The sequence below is a fragment of the Somniosus microcephalus genome, chromosome 8, assembly GCF_052327205.1.
Source record: "Somniosus microcephalus isolate GS21.2 chromosome 8, FLI_Smic_1.0, whole genome shotgun sequence".
Classification (NCBI taxonomy): domain Eukaryota; kingdom Metazoa; phylum Chordata; class Chondrichthyes; order Squaliformes; family Somniosidae; genus Somniosus; species Somniosus microcephalus.
In genome coordinates, this window is record NC_140994.1 from 199,140,255 (window position 1) to 199,159,444 (window position 19,190).

Genomic DNA, 19,190 nt, shown 5'->3' on the forward strand with positions numbered 1-19,190 from the left:
CTATTTCCGCATATACCTTTGAAAGACACATCCATTATCTTGAAGACATATACGGGGCAGAAAGTATACCCCAAAGGGAAAATAAAGGTGCCTGTTGTATACAACGGCAAGGAAATACAGAAGTTGTATTTATACGTTCTGCAAAATGGTGGTTCACCGTTGTTGGGACGTGAATGGATCAGGAAGATACGTTTAGATTGGCACTCCATTCAGGCACTGACGGTGACCAGTAAGGAAAAAAATGATGAGATTTCATACCTGAACGATTAAAAGGCATCTTGGCTAATGCCAAAGAAGTGTTTCAACAGGAACTAGGAACCTTGAAAGGCGTCACCGCCTCAATAAAAGTGGAAGATGCGGCAATTCCCAAGTTTTTTAAGGCAAGGCCGGTGCCATACGCAATTCGTCCAGCAGTCGAGGCAGAGCTGGAGAATTTGGAAAAAGCAGGCGTGTTATCCAAGGTAGATTGGAGCGAGTGGGCAACACCAATCGTCCCGGTCATGAAGAAAACGTTGAATAATGATAAATCTGAAGAACAGAGAAAAATTTGCATCTGTGGGGACTTCAAGGTGACTGTAAACCCGGTCCTTCACACAGTACAGTATCCTCTTCCAAGGATAGAAGATATTTTTGCCTCACTATCCAGAGGGAAACGTTTCACCAAAATTGACTTGGCACAGGCATATCTACAGATGGAGGTTGAGGAGGCCTCTAAAAAGTATCTCACGATAAACACACACAAAGGCCTGTACCAGTACAATCGACTGGTTTTCGGAGTAGCATCAGCTCCAGCTATCTGGCAAAGAGCTACGGAGCAAGTCCTGCAAGGGATTCCGGGGACTCAATGCTACCTAGACGACATCCTTGTAACAGGAGAAAACGACAATGAGCACCTTGCCAATTTGGAGTGGGGAGTGAAGAAATTCAACCATTACCTACACGGACAAAAATTTACCTTGTTGACTGACCATCAACCCCTCGTCTCCATATTCAACCCTAAAAAGGGCATTCCCATTGTGGTGTATGTAACCGTTCCACCTTTAAGAGAACTATTTTAAGAGTTGCACTACTTTATCTTGGCTGCTGTATACTGTAATACCGGTGGTGACCACACCGGTATATAAGTGCTGTGTAATGATTTATTGGGCAGTTCCGCCCTGATCTTCGACTAGTAAAGACCTGTTAAAAATTACTCTTGTGGTCTGTGTAGTAATTCTCACTATAACACACAGACTTAACAGTGGCGACGAGTACGATCTTACCCTGCGGCAGAGATACATCCAAGGCAGTTTAACGGGCATCGAGAAGAGGCATCCGCCCTCATCATTCTGCTGAGAAAAGACTCGGGTCTGCAGAGCGAAGGAAGAATTCTGACACGAAGCCTTCCATCAGCAACAGGCAGTGATCATCCCTTCTATCACGGTGGTGGGTAAGCCAATCAGCGACGAGCAGCAAGTCGGCCACGTTGGCTGTGAAGTAGGGGAGGGAAAAAACGGAGGATATAAGGGCGGAGAACTCGACCACGGCCGGGGAAAAGAGCCAGACAGAAGTCGGGGCCAGAGGTGCTGAGACTGGGGCAGCGTAAGGCACGGGAGCCGCGGTGAATGCAAATGCAGCCGGTGTAAAAGACCGGGCTGCAAGCGGGCTGGGAGACGCAACAGCGTCGAGAGAGAGCTCGACTGCGACTGGTGAAAAAGGCCGGGCAGCTACCGAGGCCGCGAGGCGCAGCGACCGGGTCAGCGTAAGGCGCGGGAGAAAATAAAAAAAAAAACCACGGAGAACTCAGCCGCAGCCGGGGGAAAGGACCGGACTGCAAGAGGGGCTGGGAGGCACGATTTGAAAACCGCTGGGGAGGGCGAATGCAGCAATACGGCAATCGCCATTACAGCCAGCGGGGGAGAAAGGCAAACGCGGGAAGCCGCCATTTTCGTAGGCGGGGGAAGAAGACAAGCGCGGGAAACCGCCATTTTGAGAAAAAAAAAATAAAAGAAAAATTTCTTTTTGTTTCTCAAGAAGATTGCGAGGATGTCTAAGCGTGGTAACATCAACGATTTCGATCCCGATGTTGAAGATTGGGCCACGTATGTAGAACGCATAGAGATTTATCGTAAGGCAAATAAAATATCAAATAAAGATAAAGCACTAACCTTACTAAACTCAATGGGTGCGAAGACATACGGGCTATTGAAGCATCTTCTATCACCAGCTAAACCGGCGGATCAGACTTTCGCTAATATTGTTGCTGTCCTGAAGAATCATTTGAACCCCACACCGCTGATGTTAGCGGAACGATTTAAATTTTATGCGAGAATGCAACGGGAAGAGGAAAGCAACGCGGAGTATTTAATTGAACTGCGTAAGCTAGCGAAATACTGTCAGTTTGGGGAAAGACTGACAGAGGCACTGAGAGACAAATTCGTGTGTGGATTGTCGAAAGAAGGAACACAAAAGCGGCTACTTGAAGAGAATGATCTTACACTTGATAAGGCTGTCACTATTGCAGCATCGCACGAAGCCGCAGCGAGAGGCACCGCGGAAATGCAGCTGAAGGCAGCGGTACTCCGCGTAGATCAAATGGCTTTGGGTACAACGAAATGTTATCGTTGTGGAAAGACAACACACGATCAGAACCAATGCTGGTTTAAAAACCAGGAATGTAGAAAATGTGGCAAGCTTGGTCACATAGCTAAAGTATGCCGGTCAGGAAAGAAGACCAGCAACAAAAAGTCACCGCAGGAAAAGTGCAGAAAGGTACATAAGGTGGCTGAGAAGAGTTCGGATGAACAGAATTCGGATTCAGACTCCAACAGCAAGGAACTGGGTAGTCTGAGAATTCACAGTGTGAGTAAGGAAGCTGACCGACAAACTATCTGGGTCACACTGCAGATAGCAGGAGTCCAAGTGAAGATGGAATTGGACATCGGATCGGCGTTGACGGTCATGAATAAGCAAGATTACAAAAGGTTATTCACACATATTCCCCTACGGGATACGGAGATAGTATTGCAGACATACACGGGGCAAAAAGTATACCCCATCGGAAAGGTAAAAGTCAAGGTGATACACAAGGGCAAAGAACACCAAGGAATGGACATATATGTACTACCTGAGGGAGGTCCACCACTTCTGGGACGGGAGTGGATCAGGAAAATAAATATGGACTGGCACTCCCTAAAAGCAATAACGGTAGATTCCGGAAAAAAAGATGTCAAACCTGAACGATTGTCCAGAATATTGGATGAGGGCATATGCAGCAGTGACAGTGACAAAGCAGAGAGTGAGAACTCGGTGAAGACAATCAGCTCAGACTCTGGAACTGATGATGGTAAGACCAGCCCATGTGCAAAAGATAAGTCTAAAATGGACTTGCAGACTAATGATGGAAAAACGAAGGAGTGCATAAATGCTTCAGAAGAGAACAAAGTATCAGAACAGAATTCCACTGAACAACAACAACATAGTTTGACAGAGAATTCTGAGTCTGTCCAGTCTACAGACATGCACATTTCTGAGGAACACCGGGCTCGAACTCAACTCCATTTCAAACTACAACAGCAATTAGAACAAATGATTCGCCGTTTTGAGCAAGAGATGAATGCAAAAAAAAAGTTCTTTGACACAGAGTTGGCGAATCTGGGAAGACAGCAGAAGCAGCTGATTGAGAAAATGGATCAGGAACACACAAACTGTCTGCGCGATGAGGCCAAATGAATCAAAGCTGAGCAAGAAAGGGAATATGTCAAATTCATCGATCAGTTGAAAGCTAAGAAGAAAGAGCACCCTTTTGTGAGCAGTGTCAGCAGTAATAAGCCACTCAGGGAATTGGTGGCAGAGGCAAAAGCTGAAGTGATGGAGGAAATAGAAGACAATAGAGAAGAAGCAGAAGATGATGACTCTTCTGAACCATTATCACCCCTACCAGGTCACGCACGTGGTCCCTCCGAACTGAGCCAAATCAGTCTGGAAGTAGAAAAACTTCCCAAGGTACTCGAGCCTTTAGAAGTCAGCAATGCTGGTTCTGAAGTTACGAAAGTTCAAGCTGTTAAGTCCAGTGAAGGACTATTAGATGAGTCACCCCAGCAACGAGAACCTACTACACCACCGAAAACTACTACACCACCGAGGCATTATCTGGACCGAGTCAGGAGGCCTCCTCAGAGACTGAACCTGTGAACTGTTTTTACATGAAGTTGTGTATATATGTTAGTATGTTATGTTTAATGGGGAATATATACTGTTAAGCTAAAAAGGGAGGATTGTGGTGTATGTAACCGTTCCACCTTTAAGAGAACTATTTTAAGAGTTGCACTACTTTATCTTGGCTGCTGTATACTGTAATACCGGTGGTGACCACACCGGTATATAAGTGCTGTGCAATGATTTATTGGGCAGTTCCGCCCTGACCTTCGACTAGTAAAGACCTGTTAAAAATTACTCTTGTGGTCTGTGTAGTAATTCTCACTATAACACACAGACTTAACACCCATTATGACAGCGCAAAGGCTACAGAGGTGGTCCCTTTTCCTAGGGGCACACCAATATGACATAGAATACAAAGGATCAAAACAGCATGGGAATGCTGACGGTTTATCGCGCCTACCGTGGCCAACGGTAGAAGAGGCACCTACAGTGGACCCAGTGGAGATGTTCCACTCAACCATAGTAGAATGTCTACCAGTAACAAATTCTACCATTGAAAAGGAAACGAGAAATGACCCGACTCTCTCACGAGTCTACGATTTAACGGTGAAGGGATGGCCAGCACATGGCGAACCACTGTTGCCAGCATTCTCGCAAAGAAAACAGCTGTCAGTGTGCCGAGGAACCTTGATGTGTGGATCCAGAGTGGTGATTCCACCCAAACTCCAGGATAAAGTGCTAAAGGAGCTTCACGAGGGGCATCTGGGTGGAGTGAAAATGAAGAACCTAGCCAGAGCGTTTGTGTGGTGGCCAGGTATCGATGGAGACATCGAAGAAATGACCAAGAGCTGTCTAGGATGCCAGAAGGTCCAAAACGCCCCACCACAAGCCCCTCTACATCCATGGGAGTGGCCCTCATCTCCATGGCAAAGGGTACGTATCGACTTTGCTGGTCCATTTATGGACTCAATGTTCTTAATCGTGGTTGATGCACACTCCAAGTGGCCGGAGGTAATAAAGATGTCCTCCACCACCACGGAAAAAACCATCACAGTATTAAGGACCATATTTGCCAGGAATGGGCTGCCTGAACAGATCTGTTCTGATAATGGACCGCAATTTGTGTCCAAAGAATTCAGGAAGTTCTTAAAAAAACAATGGGGTTAAGCACTACACGTCCGCCCCATACCATCCCGCCACCATGGATTAGCTGAAAGGTTTGTCCAGACCTTCAAGAAGGCCATAAAGGCCATGGGTAATGAAGACATAAATCTACAACATAAGGTAGATAACTTCTTGTTTGCATACAGGAATGCAACACATGTGGTTACAAACCAAACTCCCGCCATGATGTTTTTCAATAGAAGACTAAGATGCCAGCTGGATTTGATCAAGCCAAACATCAGAAGGGACGTGGAGAACCCGCAATTTCAAGGCATGAATGAAAGGCCAACTAGAACCTTCCAGATAGGTCAACAAGTTTTGGCCCGGGACTACCGTATCGAGAAATGGCAGCCTGGAACTATTTGCACACGACTAGGACCGCTGATGTATACCGTGGACATTGGTGAAAGCATAATAAGGCGCCATGCTGACCAGATCATAGAGTCATCCGAAAAGGGACAACCTACACCACAACTCTATACGCCTAATGATGAAGCAGAGATACCCATAGTATCTACCTCCGATCCGGTGATACTGGAACCAGATGAACCCGACACTGGCATTCAAGCCGAATCGACCTTGCCAAAAGAACCTACTACACCACCGAAAACTACTACACCACCGAGGCGTTATCCGGACCGAGTCAGGAAGCCTCCAGAGAGACTGACTTATAATTGATTAACTGCAGCAAATGTGTAGATTATTGTTCTTGTAAACATGTTAATTAATGATTACTTAAAATGTTATGTACTAATTATCTAAAAGGGGAGGAATTGTAGTGTATGTACCTTTAAGAGCCCCTGTGTACTGTGGTGCCGGTGGTGACCACTCGGGTGTGTGGGCCCGTGTGGCGTCTTGTGTCTTTTGGTTCACCTCCAGACTTTGTTCAGTAAACACCTGTTAAACCAACTCCTGCATTCCGTATCTCCATTAACACATGGATACAACAACATGGACTGCGCGGTTTAAGTAGAAGGGCTGTCACCACCTTCTCAAGGGCAACTAGGGATGGGCAATAAATGCTAACCTTGTTAGCGATGCCTATATCCCGAGAATGAATTTTTAAAATGGTGGAAGTAGGTGGCCTTTGTGATAGAACGTATGTGGGGTCAGAAGTTCACCTTGGTGTTGAATAGGATATCGGGTACGGTAGCATAGTGATTATGTTACTGGACTAGTAATGCAGAGGCCTGGACTAATGATCCGGAGACGTGAGTTCAAATCCCATCACGGCAGCTGGGGAATTTAAATTCAGTTAATTAAATAAATCTGGAATAAAAAGCTAGTGTCAGTAATGGTGACCATGAAACTACAATATTGTCGTAAAAACCCATTTGGTTCACTGATGTCCTTTAAGGAAGAAAGCCTGCCGTCCTTACCAGGTCTGGCCTATATGTGACTCCAGACCCACAGCAATATGGTTGACTCGTAACTGCCCTCTGAAATGGCCTAGCTAGCAAGCCACTCAGTTGTATCAAACCGCTACAAGAAACTATAAGATCTTCACCACAAGGACTGCAGCGGTTCAAGAAGGTAGCTCACCACCTTCTCAAGGGCAGTTAGGGATGGGCAATAAATGCTGGCCTTGCCAGCGATGCCCACATCCAATGAATTAAAAAAAAGACACCGAGATTGCATACTGTCTCCTTTGATTTGAGAAGGGGGATGGAGTCGATGCTGAAGACCTGGATTTTGATGACAATGGATTAATTCTTTACAATGTTTATCTAGTGGAAATTGTGGTCCATCCAAGACTGAATGTCAGACAAGTCTGCACCCCTTGGCCTTGAGGCAGTGAACATGGCAGTCATACCAATGACCGGGATGGAAGACAGTGAAAGTTTTGCTGGGACATGGACAAAGGTGGAGGTGAGGAATAGTTGAACAAATTAACAGTTGCAGAGGTATCGTGATAAATGAATGGGAAAAGGTTAGGTAGTTGGTAGTTTGAAAGTGCAGTTGTATGACTTGGGTAGATTCTTTTAGCAGGTACATAAAGACGCATAACAGAGTGTTTTTTAGGACAGTGGATAGCAAGTGGACACTAGGGCTGGATTTTCTCAGCGGTATCAGGATGGTGGTGGGATAGCTGTTTGCCAAATTCCGGTCCCGCTCCCGGCTGCAGCTGCTCTGGGATTTCCCCTTGATTGGCCTTGTTAAGCCCTGGAGGTGGCACTGGACATACAGTTGGCTCTAAACACTTGCAAGCTAAAGAAATCTCTATGGCCTAGAAATTCAGTGGGCTGCGCCACCCGTTAGCACCTTAGGAGGGCACTTAGTGGGTTGGACACCACTGCCCACGCTAAATTTAGTGGTGCGCTAATGGCGGCGCTAGCCGTTAGCGCTGTGCTGCTACCGATGATGTCATCGGTGTGTGCAGCGCCCCGCTACCGCCCCGATCGCGAAATTTAGTAGCAACCTCTGCTTTAACGCCAGTCGCTATTTGCGACCGGTTCAGGGGGGCCTACCTGCGGCGGTAGAGGCGCTGAGGTGCGGGGCGGCCATTTTTTTTGCTAACCGCCTGCCAGCACCTCTCCGCGCCGCCGTCCCCGGCCTCTTGAGCCACCCCCCCCCCACCCCCACGGAGTGCCGGCTGTGTCCCAAGAGCCCGGCACTTCTCCTCGGTGCCGGGCTCTTTTGCCGGCACTCGCGATCGTCGCCCGCGCTGCAGCAGGCCCCTCCCCTTTAAGAAGGGAAGGCCTGCAGTACCGCAGCGCGCCATGTCGCAGCGCGGCACGTTGCGCTGCAATCTTCAGCTGCAGCGCTCCAAGAGGGATGCGGGGCGCCACGAGTAGCGCCGCGCTTCCCTCTGGGGCGCTCAAACTGAATTTGCGGCGGGCGGCCACGACTACTTCCGGGGCGGTACTTCCGGCGCCCCAAACTGGGCACCACTGAATTTCTAGGCCTATATGTCTTACAAATGCAGTAACCAACAGTTTCTGTGCTCTGATACTGACCATCTGCAACATGGCATCCTTCACACCACTTCTGCAGCTGTCAGCTTATCAGATACATCAGAGCAGACTCAACTCATGCCAGGGTGAGCTGGCGTTTCCCCGAGCAGTGGGTAACCCATGGGGGAGCACTTAAAATTGGAAGGAAGCCTCAAAATACCATTAAATTGGCTGTTAACTAGCCATTTAATGAGCTCAATTATCTCCCCTGCCGCTTGGTGTCGGGTCAGTTCTCCGCTGACAACTCGACACATGGGACGCTCGCATGCAGGCGGGTTGACAGCGGGTTTCCTACCCGCTGTCAATCTTTGCTATTTTGACAGCGGACCTGCCTCCAAACCTGACCTCTGAGTGCCGGCAAAATCAAGCATGGGGAAAGAAGGTGAAGAGATGACACAAAAATGGCTGAAGAGCATTCTATGGAGGTTTTTGAAAGCAGGGAGGAAGGTGTTAAGTCAGAGATGCTTAGTGGTGATCTTGATGAAGAGAGTATAAACACAGTTTCCAAATTCATTAATATTTTGTGTAATGTAATAACCTTTTAGAAATAATTAAGGGAGTAACAGGATTATTTTGAATAACAGATTAAAAATAGATGAATCTGGAGCATACAAGAAGTATGATTCAGAATTTGGCAACACTGCTAAATGAGGGTAAGAAGAAATGTTTTCTTACATGGGTCTTCAATCTATAGATAGATAAATTATCACACACGATAGTGAGTGCGGGATACACAGACTTATTCAAAGGTGTGGATCGGTTTCTTAATTAGGAAGAAACTGAGGCAACCAAATTTAGCTCTAAATCAAATTTGTAACCAGATCTTGATTAAGATCTTGGCAGCCACAATGAAAATTGTTAAATTGAATGTGAAAACAGAGTATGTATGACTAGATATAGGTCCCAAATAGCTTTTCTCATTTATAAATTCCTTGTCTGCTGTGTAGGTATACTGATTTTGTTTTTGCAAGAACATAGGCGAATGGTCTGTCTGAGTTCCATTTCTCCTATCAATTCAGTTCTTTTCATAGTCCAGGCACAATCTGCTGTGTATGAATTCTCCCCAAATTACTTAATATCTACAAAAATGTCTGAGTCCTCCATAACATGACATTTCCATTGTTCCAGAAAAGCATTTGATAATTGATATCCTTTATAATCGTCAATTCTGTTCCTAATCAAATATTTTTTTAGCTCCTTTTTTAAAGGAGTTAATTGACACAGCATTAATCTTGCATTACCTTGACAAGGTAAGGATAGGTAAAAGGCTAAAAACTTATGAACAGTTTCATTCTTTCATTACTCAATGTATATCCCAAACATTTTTAAAAATTCATTCATGGGATGTGGGCGTCGTTGGCATTTATTGCCCATCCCTAATTGCCCTTGAGAAGGTGGTGTTGAACCGCCTTATTAAACCACTGTAGTTCGTGTGGTGAAGGTACTCCCACAGTGCTGTTAGGTAGGGAGTACCAGGATTTTGACCCAGCAACGATGAAAGAACGCCGTTATATTTCCAAGTCAGGATGCTGTGTGACTTGGTGGGGAACTTGGAGGTGGTGGTGTTCCCATGCGCCTGCTGCCCTTGTCCTTCTAGGTGGACGAGGTCGCCGGTTTGGGAGGTGCTGCCGAAGAAGCCTTGGCGAGTTGCTGCAGTGCATCTTGTAGATGGTACACACTGCAGTCACGGTACGCCGGTGGTAGAGGGAGTGAATGTTTAAGGTGGTGGATACATGTGCCCATTGCTGATTAACTATTATCTTTTAGCTGTTGCTAACCCTCAATTTATTGTTTAGATAATTCATGTAGCCTCCTGTTTATTAATGTTATATCTCACCTTTTTAGATTCTGTAAGATCCTGCTCATCATCTTCATCCCTATAATCATTAGTGAAGAATAATTCAGCTTCTATATCAGTGTTTTCTTCACTAATTTTTATGTTTTAATGTTTAGTAAGTAAATAACTTATGATTATGACTAATATTTTATCATGCAATGAATGAAAACTTTTCTACTATTTGAGACCATTAAACTGTTGAAAACAAAATGCTAGTTTACCTTGTAAAATAGCCATAACAGTGTTCATTTTTGGTAAGTTTTCTTTTCTGCATGGACGATAAATCACTCACAATTTAGTAGGCACTGAACTTCTTCCAGACCTCCACCAGTACCACTCTAAGCTGACTACCAGGAGGTGCACAATTGGGGTTCAAAGATAATGCCTTCTCTGATTTTCCCCTTTTAGCCCATTCTAGAGCCTGGTCTTGGGTAATACCAGCCTTCCATAATCATGCCAAGTATTCTTAGGTATGTCTGGATAGTGACTGTCAACAGGCTAATGAGTGATGGAGGCTGTTGTAGCCAAACCCATTCCTTCCTGTACTTTCAGCAGACTTCACTGGATAGCACTGACACCAATTTTAGCATTTCCCTGGCAGCCTTGGCTATAGTGAGGCAACTCAGTGTTAGAAATTAGGGGTGCCTAAAAATGTAAATGGTTATGCGAATGAAACTGTGACGCGAATAATACTGTGTTTAAATGTTTATATTAGTGCTTGAGACAAGGGGTTAATTTATAAGTTATGTGTTACTGGGACTGTGTAAGTTTTGGTTTCCTAGAAGCTTGTATTAGAATTTGAGATAAGTGTTTTTAGTTAGTTAGATTAGATGATGTACAACATCCCACACAGTTGCCCACAGCATGGCCTTGCCTCCCAGGCTCGCTGTCTGCTGTTTGTAAGTTAGGATTTTGACTCTGTTGTTGTGTCTTTAATTTGGCCAATGAAGGCCCGTCCTATGTTTCTTCCATCATTACTAATAACCATATTACAGGAAACTTTCTGGTATCCGGCACGGACGGGACCAAGCTGGTGCCGGTCTATCAACAATGCCGGAGAATCGAGCGCCATAGTTAAAAGATACGGAGCTCAGCGCTCCGTCTAAAGCAACAAACCCTTAGCTTCAAAACAATCAGCACAGCTTGCAAGTGTCTCTGTAGCTTAGCAACAGCTTCAGTTAGACGCTTGCACAGCCAGAAATGAGTAAAAAAAAGTAACTAAAAGTAAAAAGTTATCTGAACTGACTCCTGAATTTTGCCGGTTAACCGACATTTCCGGTTATTTAGTGGCCGGTTAATCGAAAGTTTCCTGTATAATGCTAAGGTAGGAATTGGAGTTTGTTTAACAGAACTGCTTGCGAAGATAATTAAAAGTTAACTGGTATAAAGGACATAGAATAGAAGGAATTTATGGGAGTCAAAGTATCATCTCAGGATGGAACGGTCTGTTAGATTAAGGGGAGATAGTTTAGATAGCGGCTGGTTGAGCAGACAGCTCTAGCTTGGGCCTCTGATTTAATGGCCCATGGTTGTGCCTGGCACATGCACTGGCTGCACCAGGGAGGACAAGACAGGATGAGATAAGAGACTATAGCTTTGGAAGGAAAGAGCTGGATGAGATAAGGGAAGACAGTCCTCAAGATGCTGTAAGGCCATGATTGGTCAAGTACAGAAAGCATGTGTAATGGCTGTGAGAAGACCCCTGACAGGTGGGAGATAACAGGAGGGTTGACCCTCTTTTCATAGTTTAGACAAAGAACTCGACATGCCATTGGGCATCTTGTTTTAAGGGGAACCTCTATAGGTTAAATGGTCCTGTCCATATTCTACTCCAGGCTCACCCCTAAAAAGAAAATAAAAGAAAGACCTAGAGAGCCCTTAGCTCAGACCATGGAGGAGAGGGCTCCCAAGAGTGAAATCGGTGGTCTAGCACTCTCCCAAGGGTGGACTTGTGCTGACCCTAGTCTAACAGTCTTGGGTAGTTCAGAAAGAGAGACAGACACGCGAGACAAGATGGAGAACGAATAAGAAGAGTTGTTCGTTCACGCCAGCCATCTGTCCGATCGGGTCCGGTACCAGCTACTTGTCACGGTCGTATGTTTTTGCTGTGTAACTAGTGTGTTATATTCCGTCCTAAGCTTCGATTAAACACAATATACCCATCATATTCTGTGACAGTGGATTGGTGGTTAGGATCAGATCAGTCATGATCTTATTGAATGGCGGAGCAGGCTCGAGGGGCCGATTGGCCTACTCCTGCTCCTATTTCTTATGTTCTTATATTGGTTTGCACACGATCCTGATTATTTGAAAAACCAGAGAGATAAGTTAATCTCTACATCAGCAGGGCTGGGATCTAACCTGGGGCTTTCTTGCAGTATAATTAGTCAGTGGGCCATAAATTGTTTCTCGCTATTATTCGATTTTTAAAGGCCCCAACATTACAGTTATTCTGGTGAGAACCATTTCATGAAGCAAACAACAGTTTGATATCCAAAGAAATTATAACTCATTCCCTTCCCTCCGAGGCCATTTTAGTTGTAAATTGTCTCTCCCTTCTCTTCAAGCTTCCCATTAGTTCTGCCATTGAACATAATTGTCCATTGAGTGCCAAAACAGTCAATCTGTATTCTGTACCACTATCGTGTATTTACTTTGCAATTCTTATAATAGAAGCATTTGACCTATGGCTGCAATGTCCTATTACACCAACTTTATTCTGCCAGTAGTCCATAATAATTATGCAGTTTTAGACACATATAACTATGTTTCCCTACCTAAAAAATCTTCCAATTAGGCACTCAGAGTGTCCCGTATGAAAGTAGTTTGCTGTATACTGCAGATCTTTGCTCTGCAATGGGGAGAATGCACAGGGCTACAAGTGGATGAGGATCTTCAGCAGGATGAGGGAGAGGACACTGATGACATAAGAGGATGGCAGGGAAGTGGAAGGGCTCCCACAGTTGCATGTTTTTTTTAATTTGTTTATGGGATGTGGGCGTCACTGGCAAGGCCAACATTTATTGCCCATCCCTAAATGCCCTTGAGAAGGTGCTGGTCAGCCGCCACCTTGAACCGCTGCAGTCCGTGTGGTGATGGTACTCCCACAGTACTGTTAGGGAGGGAGGTCCAGGATTTTGACCCAGCGACGATGAAGGATCGGCAATATACTTCTAAGTCAGGAAGGTGTGTGACTTGGAGGAGAACTTGGAGGTGGTGGTGTTCCCATGCGCCTGCTGCCCTTGTCCTTCTAGGTGGAAGAGGTCGCGGGTTTGGGAGGTGCTGCCGAAGAAGCCTTGGCAAGTTGCTACAGTGCATCTTGTAGATGGTACACACTGCAGCCACGGTACACCAGTGGTGGAGGGAGTGAATGTTTAAGGTGGTAGATGGGGTGCCAATCAAGCGGGCTGCTTTGTTCTGGATGGTGTTGAGCTTCTTGAATGTTGGAGCTGCACTCATCCAGGCAAGTGGAAAGTATTCCATTACACTCCTTATTGTGCCTTGTAGATGTTGGAAAGGCTTTAGGGAGTCAGGAGGTGAAACACTTGCCGCAGAATACCTAGCCTCTGACCTGCTCTTGTGGCTGGTCCAGTTAATTTTCTGGTCAATGGTGACCCCCAGGATGTTGATAGTGGGGGATTTGGTGATGGTAATGCCGTTGAATGTCAAGGGGAGGTGGTTACACTCTCGCTTGTTGGAGATAGTCATTGCCTGGCACTTGTGGCGCAAATGTTACCTGCCACTTATCAGCCCAAGCCTGAACGTCGTCCAGGTCTTGTTGCATGCGGGCGTGGACTGCTTCATTATCTGAGGAGTTGTGGATGGCACTGAACACTGTGCAGTCATCAGCGAACTTCCCCATTTCTGACCTTATGTTGGAGGGAAAGTCATTGATGAAGCAGCTGAAGATGGTTGGGCCTAGGACACTGCCCTGAGGAACTCCTGCAGCGATGTCCTGGGGCTGTGATGATTGTCCTTCAACCACCACAACCATCTTCCTTTGTGACTCCAGCCAGTGGAGAGCTTTCCCCTGATTCCCATTGACTTCATTTTTATTAGGGCTCCTTCATGCCACACTCGGTCAAATGCTGCCTTGATGTCAAGGGCAGTCACTCTCACCTCACCTCTGGAATTCAGCACTTTTGTCCATGTTTGGACCAAGGCTGTAATGAGGTCGGAAGCCGAGTAGTCTTGGCAGAACCCAAACTGGGCATCAGTGAGCAAGTTTTTGGTGAGTAAGTGCTGTTTGATAGCACTGTCGATGACACCTTCCATCACTTTGCTGATGATTGAGAGTAGACTGATGGGGCGGTAATTGGCCGGATTAGATTTGTCCTGCTTTTTGTAGACAGGACATACTTGGGCAGTTTTCCACATTGTCGGAAATATGCCATTGTTGTAGCTGTACTGGAACAGCTTGGCTAGAGGCGCGGCTAGTTATGGAGCACAAGTCTTCAGCACGATAGCCGGGATGTTGTCAGGGCCCACAGCCTTTGCTGTATCCAGTGTGCTCAGCTGTTTCTTGATATCACGTGGACTGAATCGAATTGGCTGAAGACTGGCTTCTGTGGTGATGGGGACCTCAGGAGGAGGCCGATATGGATCATCTACTCAGCACTTCTGGCTGAAGGTGGTTGCAAACGCTTCGACCTTGTCTTTTGCACTCACGTGCTGGACCAGTGGATGTGGTGTATTTGGATTTTCAGAAGGCCTTTCATAAAGTTCCACATAAAAAATTAGTGTGCAAAACTAAAGCACATGGGATTGGGGGTAATATACTGGCATGGATTGAAAATCTGGAAACAGAGAGTAGGAATAAATTGGTCTTTTTCTGGGTGGCAGGTGGTGACTAGTGGGTTACCGCAGGGATCAGTGCTTGGACCTCAGCTAATCACAATATATATCAATGATTTGGATGAGGGAACCAAATGTAATATTTCCAAGTTTGCTGACGCCACGAAACTAGGTGGGGTTGTGAGTTGTGAGGAGGATGCAAAGAGGCTTCAAGGTGATTTAGACAAGTTGAGTGAGTGGCAAAATACATGGCAGATGCAATATAACGTGGATAAATGTGAAGTTATTCACTTCGGTAGGAAAAACAGAACGGCAGAGTATTATTTAAATGGTGATAGATTGGGAAATGTTGATGTACAAAGGGACCTGGGTGTCCTTGTACACCAGTCACTGAAAGCAAGCATGCAGGTGCAGCAAGCAGTCAGGAAGGCAAATGGTATGTTGGCCTTCATTGCAAGAGGATTTGAGTACAGGAGCAAGGACGTCTTACTACAGTTATACAGGGCCTTGGTGAGACCACACCTGGAGTACTATGTGTAGTTTTGGTCTCCTTACCTAAGAAAGGTTATACTTACCATAGAGGGAGTGCAGCGAAGGTTCACCAGACTGATTTCTGAGATGGCAGGACTGTTTTATGAGGAGGCCTGTATTCACTAGAGTTTAGAAGAATGAGAGGGGATCTCATTGAAACATATAAAATTCTGACAGGGCTAGACAGACTGGATGTTTTCCCCTGGCTGGGGTGTCTAGAACGATGGGTCACTGTCTCAGGATACGGGGTAGGACATTTAGGACTGAGATGAGGAGAGATTTCTTTACTCAGAGGGTGGTGAACCTGTGGAATTCTCTACCACAGAAGGCTGTGGAGGCCAAGTCACTGAATATATTTAAGAAGGAGATAGATAGATTTCTAGACACAAAAGGCATCAAGGGGTATGGGGAGAGAGTGGGAATATGGTATTGAGATAGAGGATCAGCCATGATCATATTGAATGGCGGAGCAGGCTCGAAGGGCCGAATGGCCTACTCCTGCTCCTATTTTTCTATGGACTCCACCATCATTGAGGATGGGATATTCATGGAGCCTCCTCCTTCCGTTAGTTGTTTAATGGTCCACCACCATTCATGACTGGATGTGGCAGGACTGCAGAGCTTTGATCTGATCCATTGATTGTGGGATCGCTTAGCCCTGTCTATAGCATGCCGCTTCCGCTTTTTGGCATGCATGTAGTCCTGTGTTGCAGCTTCTCCAGGTCGGCACCTCATTTTTAGGTACACCTGGTGCTGCTCCTCTACACTCCTTGTTGAACTAGAGTGAGGGATATGCTAGACCATGAGGTTACAGATTGTGGTGGAATACAATTCTGCTGCTGCTGATGGCCCACAGCGCCTCATGGACGCCCAGTTTTGAGCTGCTAGATCTGTTCAGAATCTATCCCATTAAGCACGGTGGAGGGTGTCCTCTGTGTGAAGACGGGACTTCGTCTCCACAATGACTGTGCGGTGGTCATTGCTACCAATAGTGTCACGGACAAATGCTTCTGCGACAGGTAGATTGGTGAGGACGAGGTCAAGTAGGTTTTTCTCTCACCACCTGTCGCAGGCCCAGACTGGCAGTTATGTCCTTCAGGACTTGGCCAGTAGTGGTGTTACCGAGCCACTCTTGGTGATGGACATTGAAGTCCCTCACCCAGAGTACATTCTGTGCCCTTGGTGCTTCTTCCAAGTGGTGTTCAACATGGAGGAGTACTGATTCATCAGCAGGAGGTTTCCTTGCCCATGCTTGATCTGAAACCATGAGGTCCAGAGTCAATGTTGAGGACTCCCAGGGCCACTCCATCCCAACTCTATACCACTGTGCCGCCACCCCTGGTGGGTCTGTCCTGCTGGTGGGACAGGACATACCCAGGGATGGTGATGGAGGAGTTTGGGACATTGGCTGAAAGGTATGATTCTGTGAGTATATCAGGCTGTTGCTTGACTAGTCTGTGGGACAGCTCTCCCAATTTTGGCACAAGGCCCCAGATGTTCATGAGGAGGACTTTGCAGGATTGCCTGGGCTGGGGGTGCCGAGGTCGAGGCCAGGTGGTCCGTCCGGTTTTGGTTTTATTATTGTTTTTCATGGCTTGCTAGGGCCGTTAAGAGTCAGTTAAGAATTAACCACATTGCTGTGGGTCTGGAGTCACATACAGGTAAGGACAGCAGATTTCCTTCCCTAAAGGACATTAGTGAACCAGATGGGTTTTTACGATAGTTTCATGGTTACCATTACTTATACTAGCTTTTTATTCCAGATTTATTTAATTGAATTTAAATTCCCCAGCTGTCGTGGTGGGATTTGAACTCCCGTCTCTGGATCATTAGTCCAGGCCTGCTGGATTACTAGCCCAGTGGTATTACCACTACGCTACCGTTCCCATTGAGCTAGAGTTCTTTGGCAGCAACTCATTGGAATGCTTATTGCTAAGCAAACCCTGTTTCCTTGCATTAACATTCATGTCCAGCATCTGTTCCACTCTCAAATGAAGTGCAACCACTCAGAAACTAATATTAATATTCATATCAACTAATATTGCAAAGACACCGGATACTAAAAGAACACACAGATTTCAAAAATAATTATAATTTTCATGCTGTATGCAAGTGCCTAACACTAATTATCACCCTGTTGTGAGTCTTTAGTGCCTGTCTTAAGTGCTCTCTTACCTAATCTAGTGCCTGTATGAGGCACTTCTCCATTGGTGACAGCAGAGGAGATGGATGGCTACATGTTTCGGTCAATGGCTCTTGAGATGTTCATGGTAGGTGACCACTATGAGCTCAGGCCTGAGAAGGTTTGATTGCAGACTGCAGCAACATGGGGCAGTCTGGCCCAGCTGGCTTTCTGGCACCAGGGTGGGCCTTGATTGAGGGGGTGGAGAGGGTCCAGACGTGCTGTCATTCCAAGAGAGGGCAACACATTCCATTCCCATTGCACAACTGCCTTGCTATTGGGCTATGGTTCAGTACTCTCACTGATCTGCGGGAGAGCAGACTATAGGACACCCGTGATGTGACTGAAGCCCCTATCCGTTTGGTCTCCCAACCTGTCCAAGATGGAGGAGATGGCGAACCCAGAATCATTATGGCCACTATTGGTGCCAGTGACTCCTGCAAGGAGTTTCCAGCTGCAGCATCCATTGGGGTGACCATATGCTCCATGGTTTCTGCAGAGTGTCGATGCCATGCGGCAGAACCTGACACAAATTAGTAGTAGATTCCTTCACACTCTCTGGTATGTGTTGGAAACTCCTTGTCAGACATTCCAATACATTCAGCAATTGCTGGTGCACAGGAAGACTGGCCCCTGATGTCCCCATAGAAATTCACCAGCAATGTGTTTAAGGCATGGAATAGGACTTGAAACCACAACCTTGTGACTCAGAAGCAAGTGTACCACTGAGACAAGCTGACAATTCAATTGATGCATATTCATGAAATGCATTATTGAACACAATTCAGTCGTAACCAAATTCCTATGCTGTGACTTTTTGATTACATCTTACATTAAATATGTACTGTTACAGCTGACTCTAAAGCCCTGAATTCAACTCAAGTTGGGAATTGGGCAGGCAGGGGGCAAGCCCCATTACGTCACCAGCACGAGGGCGGATGATTTTATCGTCCAAGCCTCGTTTTAAAATTCATGTTTCATTTCTAAAGTCAATTTAAGTTATGGTCTAGATATTTCCTCGGAGCGGCTCTCGCTACGCTGTCATAACTTCACTAGAAGTGTGGCAAAAACCCAGCGAAGTTACAGTGGTGGAGCGGTGGCAACTCTGGGGAAATTCTTAGCCATATGTGCCTTTGATGTTTCTGTTTCGGTCTGCTTAAGTCTATCCGAAGTGATATTGTAGGTGAATAGAAATGTACCAATGACAAAATGCATAATTTGAATCATACTTCTCAAAATCATCCTGTAGAGCTGTCTGGTTTCCTTTGCCATCCCTGTATTGAGCTGATTGATAGACATCAGCTGGTGATTTTAGATTGAATTTCATAAGAATGTTGTTGTAACCCTGTAATACACATTTCATAAATAATAAATTAACCTCAACTTGATCTATTAAAGTGAATTTCCAAACTGTAAATCTACTTTTTATATTAGAAAGCACCCATCACATTTAGAATAATCAAGTTTATATTTACATTGTGATCCCAGTAGACACGTACGCAAAATATTTCTTGCTTTATCATATTATTCCACTACAAATATAACCGATTTTCTTTAACAAGTTCACTCATATAAACAAAAGATATAC

At 45.6% G+C, this 19,190-nt stretch overlaps 1 protein-coding gene across 1 annotated transcript in view; it reads right to left on the reverse strand.

Moving 5' to 3' along the window:
- The window catches only part of LOC147114038 (polycystin-2-like), a 99,166-nt gene that overhangs the window by 36,104 nt on the left and 43,872 nt on the right, over window positions 1-19,190 (reverse strand). Inside the window, exons 9-10 of the mRNA XM_085996183.1 lie at window positions 18,832-18,947; window positions 10,096-10,135 (exon numbers count right to left, since the gene is read on the reverse strand). Of these exons, the coding sequence (XP_085852309.1) occupies window positions 10,096-10,135; window positions 18,832-18,947 (156 nt within the window). The remainder of the gene's footprint in view (window positions 1-10,095; window positions 10,136-18,831; window positions 18,948-19,190) is intronic.